Here is an 18,344-nt window from a genome sequence, read left to right as displayed (position 1 = left end):
ACATTATTCTCAGAGATTTTCACCCTGAATCCGTAACACCATGAAAATAACGTCATAATATTACAACATGACTTTTTTCTTGATTATTATAATCTTACTCTTATTAGACTATTCATTTTACCACATAATGCTACGATTAGTTTGTGGTGATGATTTGACTTTAATACTTTTGAAAGTTCTAATAGAACAAAGTTAATGAAATAATTTAATGTTCTGATTTAACGCCACTTCCGGTCGCCATCTTTGTTTGGAGATGAACTCAGCTGTCGGAGCAGCTTCATCGCGTGTTGTCGTTCACGGGATTTGTTTTTTAAAATTTGGTTCGTGCGCAGTTTCCCCGAAAATGTGCAAAAAAACACCGGTACGTGTCTGAAGACGCAAACCCGTGCTAACTACGAACATCATTATAATGGAACGTTAGCCGCTAAACCTAGCTACCGTTAGCTAGGCTACTGTGATGTGTTCAAGCTAGCCTCCAGTTAGCGTGTTTACAAACACTCCGCTGCGAGTTTACGAAGATTTTAAAGCTAACTGTAATAAAGGCTGATAAGTAGTAATGTTCAGTTTGTGATGAGACTGTGTTTATACATATACTGTGTGTGTGTGTGTGTTTGTGTTTCCATCCCTCAACAATATCGGAACAATCAGACCTTGTTTTAAATATAACTTTAATGAAAAATGGCAAAAAAAAATCCTTCTTTACATAATGCAAAGTGCAAAAATATTTTCCACAGCATTTCGTATCGTATCAAGCATTCCTAATGTGCAACGGCTCATTTGCATTCGCTATTGCACAGACACCCACACACCCACTCACACACATACACACACACCCACGTGCACACACATCAGCTACTGAAGGCTTCATTTTGAAAACATTATTGCATCATGTACAGTACAAACATTTACAATAGAAAATTGCACAAAAGCATATTTCTAGCATCATAGTGTGTGACAATGACAGAGAACATCAATAACATAGAGGTTGTGGGGGGGAGGGGGGTAAATATATTACACATAACCTTGAATTCAAAACTTCAACATGTATTCTCTTATTTCTTTCAGATTCTACAACACACCTGAAAGCAGTCAGAAGACTGACCACCAGCATCACGCCTACCTGCACCTCCGGTGAGTGGATTTCAAATTCAGCATGATCCTTATAATGTGGGATATACTGTGTACAGTAAATACAATATTGAGATTGAGTAGTAATGTTTCTTGTTGTGTTGAATCCTGAAGGTGTTGTGTTGCTCACATCAGGGCCATAGTGAATACGCCCATAGAGATCAGCAGAACTAAAGAGGAGGACGGAGAACAGTTTTTAGTCATTGTACAAACGTGGCTCAATCTGGGTTCGATTCTACATCATCATCCGTGTTATCTCTTATTCTGACCTTGCACCAGTGACTGCTGGAACGTGGTGGCGTGTCCAGTCACAGCGGGGGTGGCGGTCGTGGTCGCGTTCGTGGTGGTAAGCTCATTAGAGATGGTGGCAGTAGAATTGCTCAGGTCTACGACTCCGCTCCTAAATTTGGTGTCGGGGGTTCCCAGAGATCCAGAAGCTGAGTGAACAAGCATTAGACAGACAGGTCAGGGACATGTGATCAGAACATGGGGGAAGTATGAATATATTAGAGTGGCTCTTAGTTGACTGTATGTTGTAAATGTATATCTTTAATGTGTTAGCTTACTGCTGTCAAAGGTCCCGGTGGAGAGTGACAGTGAGGCGCTTGTTGCTGCTGCTCTTGTGGTTGTCAGGTCCAAAGTGGCAACAAACGTGCACTGGATCAGGTTTCCATCGACTCGGCCCTGCACCGAGTTCACAGGCAGCTGCAGAGCAAAGACAAGTTTAACAGACCACAAAGATCATAGTTGTACTATGTCAACTAGAAGCCAACTGATATGGATTTTGGAGGGGGCCTATAAAACATCTGATAATGATATACACGTTCAAAAGAATTGGCAATGTTGCAGAATATGTCATTATCAAACCCTTACGATAAATATTGCCTTGATATTTTACAGTTTTATTAACTTTATAGAACACTCTAAGTAAGAAAATGTGTTTTATAGACAAACGGACATCTTTTTATTGCCAAGACACGAATGCTGGTATTGACATCTCTGAACGCTCCGTATGATTCTGTTGGCCAACTGATGCATCTCATTTTCTCAGTAGAGAGTTGGATTATCAGCCATTAACTGTTAAGTCAGTATTTTACTTGCAGAACCACAAGAAGAGTCCAGTGAAGTGTAGACTTATAGAATATCCTCATCCGGCTCCTCCACTGCTTAGGGGCTAGTGCAACTCACCTCTGTCACTGTCAGCTTGTCGTTGTTGAGGAGAGCGCTGAAGAATTTCACTTTGCCATTATTGTTCGCACAGATGTAGGTTGTGTCGTTACCTCCCTGTGGAGCAAAACCACAAAACGGTTCATTGTACCTGTTTACACCGATGACTCGGAACAAACTGAATGATTGGTTCAGGGTTGGACTTGATGGAACTTTGATTGGTGAAGGAGTGATAGAACAACGTACCACTGTGGTGTCAGCTGACACCGTGGCAGCGATGTAGCCACTTGACTCCCCTGAGATGGAAAACTCAAAGTTCTGACCGTCCGTCTGCTTGGCAGAAACGAAGAAACACGATGAAGATGATGATGAGGGGTCACAGTCAGAGGGCTCAGACCCACAGATCTGTTGGGTCCCACATCCGGTCCGGCCAACAGGCGTCTGCAACGGAGACGAGAAAAACGTGTTAGCGGGAATATGTGCACTTTGAAATGGTTCAAGGTCGGAGGTCAGATATAGATTTGAAGCTTATTAAGGAACAAATCATGACCTGAATCATAAGCAACAAGTCAAATCTGTTTGGTGCATAGACTGTATGTTGGGAGAGGCGGTGAACTAGTGGCAGAAAAATTGGACTATGGGCAGAAAGTTACGGACATCAGACCGGAAGGTCTCTGGTTCTACTCCTCCCAGTGAAAACATACCGGGACGGACAAACCCTGGATCTGTTCGAAAAGTCCAAAGAGGACTCTCCCTACCCCCACTGTCTAAGTGCCCCTGAGCAAGGCACCTTAGTCCCCCAACATCTGCTCCCCGGGCGCTGTGCATGGCAGCCCACTGCTCTGTGTGTCCTGCTATGTTCACCAGATGGGTCAAAAGCAGAGGACAAATGTCCCTCATCTGCATGTAGTGTAACTGTGCATGTGTTTGGGATCAATAGATGTATCTTATCAAGATGGACGATGTGGATCAACCTCAACACAGTTTTATATATAATCTGGTTTTGAATCCAGTGTTCGAATCCCTTCTTATTTTGGTATGTCCTCAAACCGGAGTGTTTTCTGAAGAGCTGGATGAATCGCCAATGTTTACAGATACTTTAATTTCTCAGCCTCTGAAGTAGATATAGATTATGCACACCAAGAATGCTAAGAAATAAACAAGCTACATTTCCGACAATGTGCTTTGACTTTCCCGCAAGTATTTCAGCGAATCCCGAACGGGAGAAGAATGCAGTTGTCGCTCCGAGGCTTATAGATACACACACATATGTTGCATCAGGTCCATCTTGTTCATCTGGTATCTGAAACCTGTGCAGCTGGTCTCTGCAGCCTAATCTATGCATAATGACTTATGTCTAACTCAGATTCCAGTCGTGTGACAGGACTTCTACGACGTCAATAAAAGTGACTTTCAGATCGTGTTCCATAACCCAGCTTTGTTCAGATTTGAGTTTTTTGACATCACTCACCTCAAGAGCGATCACTGTGGTGTTGGTAATCAGAGTTGTATTGGTGGTTGTGGCGACTGCTGCTGTTGTTGTTGCAGTTGCTGGTGCCGTGGTCATGATGTTTGTCGTCATGCTGTGCGGCGGCATGGTCATGTTGTTTGTTGTCATGATGTGTGGTGGCATGGTCATGTTGTTTGTTGTCATGATGTGTGGTGGCATCGTCATGTTGTTTGTTGTCATGATGTGTGGTGGCATGGTCATGTTGTTTGTTGTCATGATGTGTGGTGGCATCGTCATATTGTTTGTTGTCATGATGTGTGGTGGCATCGTCATATTGTTTGTTGTCATGATGTGTGGTGGCATCGTCATATTGTTTGTTGTCATGATGTGTGGTGGCATGGTCATGTTGTTTGTTGTCATGATGTGTGGTGGCATCGTCATATTGTTTGTTGTCATGATGTGTGGTGGCATGGTCATGTTGTTTGTTGTCATGATGTGTGGTGGCATGGTCATGTTGTTTGTTGTCATGATGTGTGGTGGCATGGTCATGTTGTTTGTTGTCATGATGTGCGGTGGCATCGTCATGTTGTTTGTTGTCATGATGTGCGGCGGCATCGTCATGTTGTTTGTTGTCATGATGTGTGGTGGCATGGTCATGTTGTTTGTTGTCATGATGTGTGGTGGCATCGTCATGTTGTTTGTTGTCATGATGTGTGGTGGCATGGTCATGTTGTTTGTTGTCATGATGTGTGGTGGCATCGTCATATTGTTTGTTGTCATGATGTGTGGTGGCATGGTCATGTTGTTTGTTGTCATGATGTGTGGTGGCATGGTCATGTTGTTTGTTGTCATGATGTGTGGTGGCATGGTCATGTTGTTTGTTGTCATGATGTGTGGTGGCATCGTCATATTGTTTGTTGTCATGATGTGTGGTGGCATCGTCATGTTGTTTGTTGTCATGATATGTGGTGGCATCGTCATGTTGTTTGTTGTCATGATGTGTGGTGGCATGGTCATGTTGTTTGTTGTCATGATGTGTGGTGGCATGGTCATGTTGTTTGTTGTCATGATGTGTGGTGGCATCGTCATATTGTTTGTTGTCATGATGTGTGGTGGCATCGTCATGTTGTATGTCGTCATGATGTGTGGTGGCATCGTCATGTTGTTTGTTGTCATGATGTGTGGGGACATCGTCATGTTGTTTGTTGTCATGATGTGTGGTGGCATCGTCATGTTGTTTGTTGTCATGATGTGTGGTGGCATCGTCATGTTGTTTGTTGTCATGATGTGTGGGGACATCGTCATATTGTTTGTTGTCATGATGTGTGGTGGCATGGTCATGTTGTTTGTTGTCATGATGTGTGGTGGCATGGTCATGTTGTTTGTTGTCATGATGTGTGGCGGCATCGTCATGTTGTTTGTTGTCATGATGTGTGGCGGCATCGTCATGTTGTTTGTCGTCATGATGTGTGGTGGCATGGTCATGTTGTTTGTTGTCATGATGTGTGGTGACATCGTCATGTTGTTTGTTGTCATGCTGTGTGGTGACATCGTCATGTTGTTTGTTGTCATGCTGTGTGGTGACATCGTCATGTTGTTTGTTGTCATGCTGTGTGGTGGCATCGTCATGTTGTTTGTTGTCATGATGTGTGGCGGCATCGTCATGTTGTTTGTTGTCATGATGTGTGGGGACATCGTCATATTGTTTGTTGTCATGATGTGTGGTGGCATGGTCATGTTGTTTGTTGTCATGATGTGTGGTGGCATCGTCATGTTGTTTGTTGTCATGATGTGTGGCGGCATCGTCATGTTGTTTGTTGTCATGATGTGTGGCGGCATCGTCATGTTGTTTGTCGTCATGATGTGTGGTGGCATGGTCATGTTGTTTGTTGTCATGATGTGTGGTGACATCGTCATGTTGTTTGTTGTCATGCTGTGTGGTGACATCGTCATGTTGTTTGTTGTCATGCTGTGTGGTGACATCGTCATGTTGTTTGTTGTCATGCTGTGTGGTGACATCGTCATATTGTTTGTTGTCATGCTGTGTGGTGACATCGTCATGTTGTTTGTTGTCATGATGTGTGGTGGCATGGTCATGTTGTTTGTCGTCATGCTGTTTGGCGTCATGCTGTTTGTCGTCATGCTGTTTGTCGTCATGCTGTTGGACGTCATGCTGTTTGTCGTCATGTTGTTTGTCGTCATGTTGTTTGGCGTCATGCTGTTGGACGTCATGCTGTTTGTCGTCATGCTGTTTGGCGTCATGCTGTTTGTCGTCATGCTGTTTGTCGTCATGCTGTTTGGCGTCATGCTGTTTGTCGTCATGTTGTTTGGCGTCATGCTGTTGGACGTCATGCTGTTTGTCGTCATGTTGTTTGGCGTCATGCTGTTTGTCGTCATGTTGTTTGGCGTCATGTTGTTTGTCGTCATGTTGTTGGACGTCATGCTGTTTGTCGTCATGCTGTTTGTCGTCATGTTGTTTGTGGTCATGCTGTTTGTCGTCATGCTGTTTGTCGTCATGTTGTTTGACGTCGGGCTGTTTGTCGTCATGTTGTTTGTCATCATGCTGTTTGTCGTCATGTTGTTTGTCGTCATGCTGTTTGTCGTCATGTTGTGTGACGTTGAGCTTGAGTTGGTAGCATCGCTGGTCCCTGACATCCAGGACAGAGCCAGGAAGAGGACAGTGAGCACCAGGCTGTTGTCCATGTCTAGAGGAGGAAGGATATCATTTAGTTAGGGGCGCTGTGGTGGTACAATAGCTATACAAATAAAACACAAAACATTGGGATTTGTATTCATTTGTCGTCAATATTTCCCCCTTGTGGTATCAGTACATGTTACACCAGCCTTCAGAAACTAGGGTTGTTTAACTTAAAAACACAAGTTAGAACCAATTTGGTATGACACACAATTTGGGCCTTCACCACTTGATAGCTTTCTCAAATTTTGTGGCAAAACCACGCAACATTACTGGTGTACTATACGTCATGCTGCTAGTGAGCGCCCTCTGCTGGATCACGAGGACAACTACTTCAAATAATTGTTTCTATATAGTAGTCTATAAAGTATATGGACATAATTTAACAAACTGTAAAACACCACTGGTCGCTTTATTTCAAAAAGATATCTGTAATGTATGTGGAGAATGATCACAGAAGTATATCAAAAGGATCTGGATTTTAGGCCTTAAAAAGTCTTGTACTAGGTCTTCAATACGTTCAGGTCACACTTTATATGAGTTTCTCTCTGCACCCTATGTCTGGAATGTCTCTTTCTCAACGATTCAGACCAACGTGGGACTGACGCCCGGCTACAAACAGCTTTTATCTCACACTCGGCTTGACTGTGAGAAAACATATAAACCACAGTCACCTCGACTCGACTACTCAACCTTAAATTCAATTAGGGTGAAGTGTAAATAATTCTGAGACTCTGATATTCCCTTGAACCCGGCCGATATCTTTCTCTACAAAAAGGCGAGTAGCTCTGAGCACGTTTCCCCCCCGTTCAGTTGTAGCGTTTCACCTAAACCTTACATTTGTGTGGTAACAGATATCGTTTCAGGTGTTACTACAGAGTCTACCATCTTTAATTACATTTACTTTTCAGTATATCAAAGTAAACCATTTGAAAATGTTAACCTAATTTTATATAATATACATTACATTATCTCAAGTCGAGACTCTACAATATTTCAGAGAAACCTAACAGTTCCCAAAAGGAGCAAAAACAAAAAATGTTCAAACAAATAATTTAACAATATAAATCAGAATTTAAGATATTAGACACAAATATGAATTAGAGGTTTTATATTTTCACCTTATGCTATGAAAATACTTATCATATTGGGAATTAATAGTTGCTGTTCATTATTGGTTCAACAAGCAAAAATAACAGAATTTGAGTTTTAGAAAGTACAAAAGAAAACCTTTTAATACGGAAATTATTTCTAATTATTAAACGTAACTTGAAGATAAACCTATATTCCGTTGATAACGGATGTAGTTTTAAGAATATAAAGGTCATTGTCCTAACTCACCTTTAGATCTTCCTGTTATGAGTCCGAATGACGGGTGAAGCAGCCGAAGGGATGGTGTTATTCTCAAGCGTGGCTGTTTGGTGGAGTCCTGGTGTCCCTAACTGGCTCCCAGTGAGATGTGACACCTGTTCACTGGGTGTCACTATTTAAACTTTGGAGGAGAGAGGAGACGACCCAAACTGCTGACATCACACATGATGTTTCTATAAGGTGTGGTGAAGAATTCAGGGCGTGTGTGATGGAGACTGTCTGTGGATTTTGCCTTGTTACTTCTCATTAACCTGCTTTGTGTGAAATGCGTTACTTCCTCGAGGGCTCACGACGCCTGAACCCAACATGAGGAACGTGAAGCAGAAGAGTCTGACTGTCTGAAAACGTGTTTTAGTCTCTCTGCAAGGAATCAAATTGTTCTGTATCACCAGGGGTTGGTAATACCTTCTTCTAATTGAACTAAAAGCAAGTGCTTTTATTTGGAAGTATGAATAGTGGATCTTCACTGTGAATGTTACATTTACATCACATTTCATTCAGCTGACGCTTCTATCCAAAGCGACTTACAATAAGTGCATTCAACCCCGAGGGTACATACCAAGGATGACAACATCAAGAAAGTACAATTTCTTCAAAATAAAGCAAAACTACAAAGTGCTATAAGTAAGTGCCATTTAAGTGCTACTAAAGTGTTAGTTTCCAAAAGTTGTTAGTATATATATTTTTTTTTTATTCAAGGTAAAGTCGGAAGAGGTATGTTTTTAGTTTTCGGCGGAGATGTGTAAACTTTCTGATGTCGATGGGGGAGCTCATTCCACCATTTAGGAGCCAGGAACGCAAACAGTCGTGTTTTTGATGAGTGTTTAGCAGTGAAGGAGCAACAAGCCGATTAGCCGAAGCAGAGCGGAGTGAACGGGGTGGGGTGTAACGTTTGACCATGTCCTGGATGTAGACTGGACCGGATCCGTTCACAGCATGGTACGCAAGTACTAGTGTTTTGAACCGGATGCGAGCAGCCACTGGTAACCAGTGAAGGGAGCGGAGGAGTGGAGTAGTGTGAGTGAATTTAGGTTAAAAACCAGTCGAGCTGCTGGTTTCTGGATGAGCTGCAAAGGTCGGATGGCAGTAGCAGGTAGACCTGCCAGGAGGGAGTTACAGTAATCTAGGCGTGAGATGACCAGAACCTGGACCAGAACCTGCACCGCCTTCTGAGTGAGAAGGGGGCGTATCCTCCTGATGTTGTACAGCATGAATCTACAGGACCGTGTTGTTGCAGTAATGTTGGCAGTAAGGGAGAGTTGGCTATCGAGTGTCACGCCCAGGTTCCTAGCCGTCTGAGTGGGGGGGGGGGGGGGGGTTAACACGGAGTTGTCAAAGTTAATAGTCAGGTCGTGGATGGGAGAGTCTTTCCCTGGAAGGAAAAGTAGTTCAGTCTTGTCAAGGTTAATCTTCAGGTGGTGAGCAGACATCCACTGAGAGATGTCGGTCAGACAGGCAGTGATTCGTGCTGCTACCTGTGTTTCCGATCAGGGAAAAGACAGGATTAGTTGGGTGTCATCGGCATAGCTATGGTAGGAAAAGCCGTGTGAGTGAATGACAGAGCCGAGGGAGTTGGTGTACAAAGAGAAAAGGAGAGGACCAAGGACAGAACCTTGAGGGACCCCAGTAGTGAGGGGACAAGGTTCAGACACAACTTGAAGGTTTATACCTTTTAGATGTTACACAAGTGCTCATATAGGTACATCTTTTATGGAATCGTGTCTAAACACCTGTACTCCTGTCGTGAGGGGTAACAACATACAGAGGGCAGGTAACAGAAGGGTGCGTGTTTGTGTGTGTGTGTGCGTTTGCCCTTAGTCATGATACCTGTAACACAATGCCAAGAACTGGTTTATAAGCACCAGTCCAGCCGTTGTGTTTGCTTCCAAATCTCCATTGTGTTCAGTGGTTTCTTATGATCATATGAAAATCCCTAATTATGGAAAAGGCAAGTCCAGGCAGCGCTGAGCCAGTTGGAAAGTGATATTTGACATGAAGAGCTATAAAGGACATGTCAAATTACCACCACAGGCTTCTGTATTTCTTCATGCAAATGGAGACGATAAACAATATAGGACAAAGTTCCCATAGTGTAATTTATAAGAAATTGAACTGCTCTGAACATTAATCTTTATCTTTCCTACTCAAGTAGCTGCTCAGATTTGCTTTCATGTTAGATTTTATATCTCTTTTATTTGCATTAGGTATAATTGAATAAGATTATTTGTATTATTTGCATCAAAGTTTAAGGTCAAATTATTAAAACTAATATGAACTGCTAGTTTCATGATCAGATTTGGTCGTGATTATATCTGGTGAGAGTGTAATTTAACATGTGACTGTTATTGGCAGTTGATAAAGAATAATCACTGGCGCCATCTGTGAGTCTCATGAACCTGTGATGTTAAACCTGTTTGGTTAGCGTAGCAGCAATCGAGTCACGGGATCTGTCCTGGCACACTTCACGTGGTGTCAGACTCTCTGTCATCACAGAATACTTAAGAATAAATCTTCTGTACACAGAAAGTTGGAAATCATTTAACTAGTTCTTTGTTTGAATACACTCTGTGGGTGTTACTTTGCTGTACCATGTGTTTTCCAGCCATAACCATAGTTTTTTGTGTTACAATTAAAAAAATTATCTCCTTTCAGATTAGCGTTTAGCTCCACGCGCGCACACACTGAAAGTGTAAGGGTTAGGCATTGATGTGCCTGTGTAAACAGGAAGTAGATTGTCTAAGCTGAAGTTGGTTGCTTATACTGGGAATTAGAAGGAGTCATGATGACTGATGAGACCAATTAGGGCGACATCATTTCTGAACATCGGTTTCGTGCCACTTTGATGCATTTTAAAACTCAAAGCTAGTCGTGTGGATGAAGCCTAAAGCTTTCATAAGCACTGCTTTATCGTTAGAGGCATCGTACAGCCGGTGGTGTTGGGACAGGTGCAGTTGTAGTTTCCTAGTTGACAGGACTCACCCTAACCCTAACCCTAAAACAACAGTTTTCCTAAAAACCTAACCCTAACTATTTAAACCTAACTAATTAAACTCTACGCCTAACCCTAACCAGATACTTATACCTAAACTTAAACAGTTTACCCTATACCTAGACTTAATCCTAACCCTTAACATTCAACCCTATGCCTAAAACTAACCCTAATCCTAACCCTAACCATTCAACCCTACGCCTAAACCGAACCACTTAACCCTAGCCCTATACCTAACCCAATGCCTAAACTTAAAACCTAACCCTATGCCTAGACATGACCCTAATCCTAACCATTCAACCCTACGCCTAAACCTGTTGTAAATCCTCCACCGACAGTTTGATTTGGGCCCCGAGACAATTCACGGATACAAAACTGGAGATCCCGGCTAACTATGAGCATTATTCAAATGGAACGTTAGCTGCTACATGTAGCTACCGTTAGCTAGGCATCTGTGTTGTTTTCAGGCTAGCCTTCAGTTAGCGTGTTTACGAAGAATTTAAAGCTAGCATACAGGCTAATTAGTTGTAATGTTCAGTTTGTGATGCAACTGTGTGTGTGTGTGTGTGTGTGTGTGATGACTGGTGTTTCCATCCCTCAACAATATCAGAACAATCAGACCTTGTTTTAAATATAACTTTAATGAGAAATGGCAATAAAAACTCTTTTACATTATGCAAACTGCTAAATTAATTATCAGCAGCATTTCGTATCGTAACTTGCATTCCTAATACACAACGGCTCATTTGCGTTCGCTATTCCACACAAACACACGCACACACTCACACACATCAGCCACCGAAGGCTTCATTTCGAAATCATTATTGCATCATGTACAGTACACACATTTACAATAGAAAGTTTGATACAGCATATTTCATCCATTTTCTAGCATCATAGTGTGTGACAAAGACAGAGAACATCAATAACAAAGAGGTTGTGGGGGGGAGGGGGTAAATATATTACACATAACCTTGAATTCAAAACTTCAACATGTATTCTCTTATTTCTTTCAGATTCTACAACACACCTGAAAGCAGTCAGAAGACTGACCACCCACCAGCACTCCTACCTGCACCTCCGGTGAGTGGATTTCAAATTCAGCATGATCCTTATAATGTGGGATATACTGTGTACAGTAAATACAATATTTAGATTGAGAAGTTATGTTTCTTGTTGTGTTGAATCCTGAAGGTGTTGTGTTGCTCACATCAGGGCCATAGTGAATACGCCCATAGAGATCAGCAGAACTAAAGAGGAGGACGGAGAACAGTTTTTAGTCATTGTACAAACGTGGCTTTATCGGGGTTCGATTCTACATCATCATCCGTGTTATCTCTTATTCTGACCTTGCACCAGTGACTGCTGGAACGTGGTGGCGTGTCCAGTCACAGCGGGGGTGGCGGTCGTGGTCGCGTTCGTGGTGGTAAGCTCATTAGAGATGGTGGCAGTAGAATCGCTCAGGTCTACGACTCTGCTCCTAAATTTGGTGTCGGGGGTTCCCAGAGATCCAGAAGCTGAGTGAACAAGCATTAGACAGACAGGTCAGGGACATGTGATCAGAACATGGGGGAAGTATGAATATATTATGTTGTGTAGTCTCTGAGAGTGGCTCCTAGTTGACTGTATGTTGTAAATGTATATCTTTAATGTGTTAGCTTACTGCTGTCAAAGGTCCCGGTGGAGAGTGACAGTGAGGCGCTTGTTGCTGCTGCTCTTGTGGTTGTCAGGTCCAAAGTGGCAACAAACGTGCACTGGATCAGGTTTCCATCGACTCGGCCCTGCACCGAGTTCACAGGCAGCTGCAGAGCAAAGACAAGTTTAACAGACCACAAAGATCATAGTTGTACTATGTCAACTAGAAGCCAACTGATATGGATTTTGGAGGGGGCCTATAAAACATCTGATAATGATTTACACATTCAAAAGAATTGGCCATGTTACCAAAGATGTCATTATCAAACCCTTACGACAAATTGTTTCCTGATATTTTACAGTTTTATTAACTTTAGAAAACACTGCAGAACCACAAGAAGAGTCCAGTGAAGTGTAGACTTATAGAATATCCTCATCCGGCTCCTCCACTGCTTCAGGGCTAGTGGAACTCACCTCTGTCCCTGTCAGCTTGTCGTTGTCGAGGAGAGCGCTGAAGAACTTCACTTTGCCATTATTGTTCGCACAGATGTAGGTTGTGTCGTTTCCTCCCTGTGGAGCAAAACCACAAAACAGTTCATTGTACCTGTTAACACCGATGACTCGGAACAAACTGAATGATTGGTTCAGGGTTGGACTTGATGGAACTTTAATCGGTGAAGGAGTGATAGAACAACGTACCACTGTGGTGTCAGCTGACACCGTGGCAGCGATGTAGCCACTTGACTCCCCTGAGATGGAAAACTCAAAGTTCTGACCGTCCGTCTGCTTGGCAGAAACGAAGAAACACGATGAAGATGATGAGGGGTCACAGTCAGAGGGCTCAGACCCACAGATCTGTTGGGTCCCACATCCGGTCCGGCCAACAGGCGTCTGCAACAGAGACGAGAAAAACGTGTTAGCGGGAGTATGTGCACTTTGAAATGGTTCAAAGTCAGAGGTCAGACATTGATTTCTGATTGGTTTGGAGAATAGACTATATAAAGATGGACGATGTGGATCCACCTCGACACAGTTTTGACATCACTCACCCCAAGATCGATCACTGTGGTGTTGGTAATCAGTGTTGTATTGGTTGTTGTGGCTACTGCTGTTATTGCAGTTGATGGTGCTGTGTTCATGTTGTTTGTCGTCATGCTGTGCGGCGGCATCGTCATGTTGTTTGTTGTCATGCTGTGCGGCGGCGTCGTCATGTTGTTTGTCGTCATGCTGTGCGGCGGCATCGTCATGTTGTTTGTTGTCATGCTGTGCGGCGGCGTCGTCATGTTGTTTGTCGTCATGCTGTGCGGCGGCATCGTCATGTTGTTTGTTGTCATGCTGTGCGGCGGCATCGTCATGTTGTTTGTTGTCATGCTGTGCGGCGGCATCGTCATGTTGTTTGTCGTCATGCTGTGCGGCGGCATCGTCATGTTGTTTGTCGTCATGCTGTGCGGCGGCATCGTCATGTTGTTTGTCGTCATGCTGTGCGGCGGCATCGTCATGTTGTTTGTTGTCATGCTGTGCGGCGGCATCGTCATGTTGTTTGTCGTCATGCTGTGCGGCGGCATCGTCATGTTGTTTGTCGTCATGCTGTGCGGCGGCATCGTCATGTTGTTTGTTGTCATGCTGTGCGGCGGCATCGTCATGTTGTTTGTTGTCATGCTGTGCGGCGGCGTCGTCATGTTGTTTGTCGTCATGCTGTGCGGCGGCATCGTCATGTTGTTTGTCGTCATGCTGTGCGGCAGCATCGTCATGTTGTTTGTTGTCATGCTGTGCGGCGGCGTCGTCATGTTGTTTGTTGTCATGCTGTGCGGCGGCATCGTCATGTTGTTTGTCGTCATGCTGTGCGGCGCCGTGGTCATGTTGTTTGACGTCGGGCTGTTTGTGGTCATGTTGTTTGTCATCATGTTGTTTGTCGTCATGTTGTTTGTGGTCATGTTGTTTGTCGTCGAGCTTGAGTTGGTAGCATCGCTGGTCCCTGACATCCAGGACAGAGCCAGGAAGAGGACAGTGAGCACCAGGCTGTTGTCCATGTCTAGAGTAGGAAGGATATCATTTAGTTAGGGGCACTTTGGCGGTAAAATAGCTACACAAATAAAACAACAAAACATGGGGATTTGTATTTTGTTTTCATTTGTCGTCAATATTTCCCCCTTGTGGTATCAGTACATGTTACACCAGCCTTCAGAAACTACGGCTGTTTAACTTAAAAACACAAGTTAGAACAACTTTGGTATGACACACAATTTGGGCCTTCACCACTTGCTAGCTTTCTCAAATTTTGGGGCAAAACCACGCAACATTACTGGCGTACAATACGTCATGCTGCTAGTGAGCGCCCCCTGCTGGATCACGAGGCAAACTACTTCAAATAATTGATTCTATATAGTAGTCTATAAAGTATATGGACATCATTTAACACACTGTAAAGCACCACTGATTCTCGCTTCATTTCAAAAAGATATCTGTAAAGTATGAGGAGAAGTTTTTTGAAAAACATAGAAGTATATCAATAGTATCTAAAGTTTAGGCCTTAAAAAGTCTTTATAGTTTTTAAAATACTATGTACTAGGTCGTAAATACGTTCAGCTAGGTCTCAGGCATGTCTGGAATGTCTCTTTCTCAACGATTCGGACCAACGTGGAACTGACGCCTGGCTACGAACAGCTTTTATCTCACACTCAGCTTGACTGTGTGAAAACATATGAACCACACTCGACTCGCCTACTCAACCTTATCTTCAATTAGGGTGAAGTGTGAATAATTCTGAGACTCTGATATTCCTTCATATCTGGACGATATGACTCCAAACAGGCGAGTAGCTCTGAGCACGTTTCCCCCCCGTTCATTCAGTTGTAGCGTTTCATGTTAACCTTACGTTTGTGAGGTAGAGAAATCGTTTCAGGTGTTACTGCAGTCTACGATCTTTAATGACATTTGCTTTACAGTATGTCATCGTAAACCATTTGAAATTTTACCCTCATTTTATATAATTGAATAATAAAACTTTATTTGTAGTCCCAACAACTATTATCTCAAGTCGAGACTTTACAATATTTCAGAGAAAACCTAACCGTTCCAAAAGGAGCAAAAACAAAACATATTTAAACCAATAATTGAACAATATAAATTAGAATTTAAAATAGAAGGAACAAATATGAAGTATAGGTTATGTATTTTTTAGTGCTGTCAAACGATTAAAATATTTAATCTCGATTAATCCCATTTATGTCATAGTTAACTCAAAATTAATCGCGATTAATCGCAATTTTGTATCTATTCATTTTTTCTCTGTAACTTTTTGGGGGTTTTAATGCTCTATCCACATGGAAAGTGGATTGGCTTGCTTTATTCAAATGTTTTATTTTATTGAAAAATAACATTGCCAATCAGGGCGGTACAAAATAAAATTATTAAGTGCACATTTCAGGTAAACAAGGACTCAGCCTATAGTGCAGTTAAACCATGGCTTAATATTTTCTTTTTTTCAAGTTTGCTGTGAACATAGCAGTCAGGCCTCTCAAACAGACCAGCAACAAACAAAATACACAGGCAAGTGTCGGCCTACTTTGAAACAAATTAAACACAGAACTATGTAGGGCTATTTGAGTCCTCCCCATATTTGTGGAAAATGTATGAAATAAGAAGTACCCTTTTTTTAAATAAATAAAAACATATAGCTCCAGCCTAGTAGCTTAAAAATATATATTTGAGTTGGCGAAGTATTAAAAAAAAAAGCGAGATCAGGTCAGACTGGAGGCGAACACAGATACTGAAGCTCGATGGAAACCAACTGCAGCTTCTGCTCTGATCGAGAAGCTGAGGCGCTGATCTCTGATCAGCTGAGACCAGAGAAACTCTGTGTTTTCACTGTTTTCATAGTTAAGAAGCAGTCAGTCACTGAGAGGCTGCTTCACGTGAACGAGCTCTGATCTCACTGTCTCACACACTCGCCCGCTCCTTGTACTTCATGACGGCCTGTTACGATGATGTTTTAAAAAATTATTGTGACTTAGTCAACCACCAACATGCAAAAGCATGAGTCACACGGCGAAAGCGTGAGGGTTGGCAGCTCTGCGTTAATCTCGCAATAAAAAAAAATTACGCTTAATAACGCGTTAAACTGACAACACTAGTATTTTTCACTTTATGCTATGAAAATACTTATCGTATTGGGAATTAATAGTTGCGCTTCATTATAGGTTTAAACAAGCAAAATAACAGAATTTGAGTTTTAGAAAGTACAAAAGAAAACTTTTAATAAGGAAATTATTACTAATTATTAAACGTAACTTGAAGATAAACCTATATTCCGTTGATAATGGAAGTAATTTCAAGAATATAAACATCATTTTCTTAACTTACCTTTAGATCTTCCTGTTATGAGTCCGAATGAAGGGTGAAGCAGCCGAAGGGATGGTGTTATTCTCAAGCGTGGCTGTTTGGTGGAGTCCTGGTGTCCCTAACTGGCTCCCAGTGAGATGTGACACCTGTTCACTGGGTGTCACTATTTAAACTTTGGAGGAGAGAGGAGAAGACCAAAACTGCTGACGTCACACATGATGTTTCCATAAGGTGTGGTGAAGAATTCAAGTCGTGTGTGATGGAGGCAGTCCGTGGATTTTGCCTTGTCACTTCTCATTAACCTGCTTTGTGTGAACTGCGTTACTTCCTCGAAAACTCACGACGCCTGAACCCAACATGAGGAACGTGAAGCAGAAGAGTCTGACTGTCTGAAAACGTGTTTTAGTCTCTCTGCAAGGAATCAAATTGTTCTGTATCAGCAGGGGTTGGTAATACCTGCTTCTAATTGAACTAAAAGCAAGTGCTTTTATTTGGAAGTATGAATAGTGGATCTTCACTGTGAATGTTAATACCTTTTAGATGTTACACAAATGCTCATATAGGTACACCCTAACCCTGTGAGGGGTAACAACATACAGAGGGCAGGTAACAGAAAGGTGCGTGTTTGTGTGTGTGTGTGTGCGTTTGCACTTAGTCATGAGACCTGTAACACAATGCCAAGAAATGTTTTATAAGCACCAGTCCAGCCGTTGTGTTTGCTTCCACATCTCCATTGTGTTCAGTGGTTTCTGCAAGTCCAGGCAGCGCTGAGCCAGTTGGAAAGTGGTAATTATCCAGTTAGGCCACAGTTAGCACGACATTGCGATCGCAGCGGAGGACAGTTGGTAAAGTGATATTTGACATGAAGAGCTATAGAGGACATGTCAAATTACCACCACAGGCTTCTGTATTTCTTCCTGCAAATTGAGATGATAAACAATACAGGACAAAGTTCCCATAGTGTAATTTATAAGAAATTGAACTGCTCTAAACATTAATCTTTATCTTTCCTCAGATTTGCTTTCATGTTAGATTTTATATCTCTTTTCTTTGCATTAGGTATAATTAAATAACATTATTTGTATTATTTGCATCAAAGTTTAAGGTCAAATTATTAACACTCAGATTTGGTTGTGATTATATCTGGTTAAAGTGTAATTGAACATGTGACTGTTATGTGCAGTTGAATAAATCTTCTGTACACAGAAAGTCGGACATCATTTAACTAGTTCTTTGTTTGAATACACACTGTGGGTGTTACTTTGCTGTACCATGTGTTTTCCAGCCATAACCATCGTTTTTTGTGTTACAATTAAAAAAATTATCTCCTTTCAGATTAGCATTTAGCTCCATGCATGCACACACCGAAAGGCTAAGGGTTGGGCATTGATGTGCCTGTGTAAGAGGCATCGTACAGCCGGCGGTGTTGGGACAGGTGCAGTTGGCTTGGTGTAGTTTCCTAGTTGACAGGACTATCCCTAACCCTATCCCTTTAAGGTGTTTTATTCGGCCATTAGCAGGAGAGATCCACGTTGCTCAGTGAACTCTGCTGCTGAATGTGTTGTTCA

General features: G+C 42.4%; 3 protein-coding genes across 3 annotated transcripts; 1 reads left to right on the top strand and 2 right to left on the bottom strand.

Annotated features, from left to right (window-relative positions):
* Positions 1 to 700: 700 nt before the first annotated feature.
* LOC128430175 (putative ferric-chelate reductase 1) lies at positions 701 to 3,905 on the bottom strand. Its single transcript, XM_053416160.1, has 6 exons — positions 3,767 to 3,905; positions 2,542 to 2,736; positions 2,317 to 2,412; positions 1,695 to 1,833; positions 1,398 to 1,565; positions 701 to 1,298 (listed from the first exon to the last, which is right to left on the bottom strand). Exons 1-6 carry the CDS (start codon positions 3,896 to 3,898, stop codon positions 1,255 to 1,257), a joined length of 774 nt encoding a protein of 257 aa, XP_053272135.1. The 5' UTR covers positions 3,899 to 3,905; the 3' UTR covers positions 701 to 1,254.
* A 1,939-nt stretch (positions 3,906 to 5,844) lies between these two features.
* Positions 5,845 to 6,381, top strand: LOC128430561 (keratin-associated protein 4-3-like; the record flags this gene model as incomplete). Its single annotated transcript, XM_053416661.1, has 1 exon — positions 5,845 to 6,381. A coding segment is annotated over one exon (537 nt), but the record flags the coding sequence as incomplete, so codon positions are not given.
* Positions 6,382 to 11,422: 5,041 nt separating this feature from the next.
* Positions 11,423 to 17,018, bottom strand: si:cabz01007794.1 (soluble scavenger receptor cysteine-rich domain-containing protein SSC5D). Its single transcript, XM_053416155.1, has 7 exons — positions 16,798 to 17,018; positions 13,485 to 14,467; positions 13,135 to 13,326; positions 12,910 to 13,005; positions 12,464 to 12,602; positions 12,150 to 12,317; positions 11,423 to 12,050 (listed from the first exon to the last, which is right to left on the bottom strand). The coding sequence occupies exons 2-7, from the start codon at positions 14,463 to 14,465 to the stop codon at positions 12,007 to 12,009; spliced, it is 1,620 nt and encodes a 539-aa protein (XP_053272130.1). The 5' UTR covers positions 14,466 to 14,467; positions 16,798 to 17,018; the 3' UTR covers positions 11,423 to 12,006.
* Positions 17,019 to 18,344: the final 1,326 nt, after the last annotated feature.

Source organism: Pleuronectes platessa, chromosome 23 (assembly GCF_947347685.1).
Source record: "Pleuronectes platessa chromosome 23, fPlePla1.1, whole genome shotgun sequence".
Taxonomy (NCBI): Eukaryota; Metazoa; Chordata; class Actinopteri; order Pleuronectiformes; family Pleuronectidae; genus Pleuronectes; species Pleuronectes platessa.
The sequence above is the reverse complement of the archived record's forward strand: the minus strand, read 5'-3'. Positions and strand labels throughout refer to the sequence as shown.

Bases quoted from the DNA above. Each gene is read 5' to 3' on its own strand.
- si:cabz01007794.1 (XM_053416155.1), bottom strand. From the start codon at position 14,465: ATGGACAACAGCCTGGTGCTCACTGTCCTCTTCCTGGCTCTGTCCTGG. The intron at 12,603-12,909 runs GTGAGTTCCACT...TTTGCTCTGCAG, and splicing joins ACAAGCTGACAGGGACAGAG to CTGCCTGTGAACTCGGTGCA. The intron at 12,051-12,149 runs GTCAGAATAAGA...CCTCCTCTTTAG, and splicing joins CCAGCAGTCACTGGTGCAAG to TTCTGCTGATCTCTATGGGC.
- LOC128430175 (XM_053416160.1), bottom strand. From the start codon at position 3,898: ATGACCATGCCGCCGCACAGCATGACGACAAACATCATGACCACGGCA. The intron at 1,834-2,316 runs GTGAGTTGCACT...TTTGCTCTGCAG, and splicing joins ACAAGCTGACAGTGACAGAG to CTGCCTGTGAACTCGGTGCA. The intron at 1,299-1,397 runs GTCAGAATAAGA...CCTCCTCTTTAG, and splicing joins CCAGCAGTCACTGGTGCAAG to TTCTGCTGATCTCTATGGGC.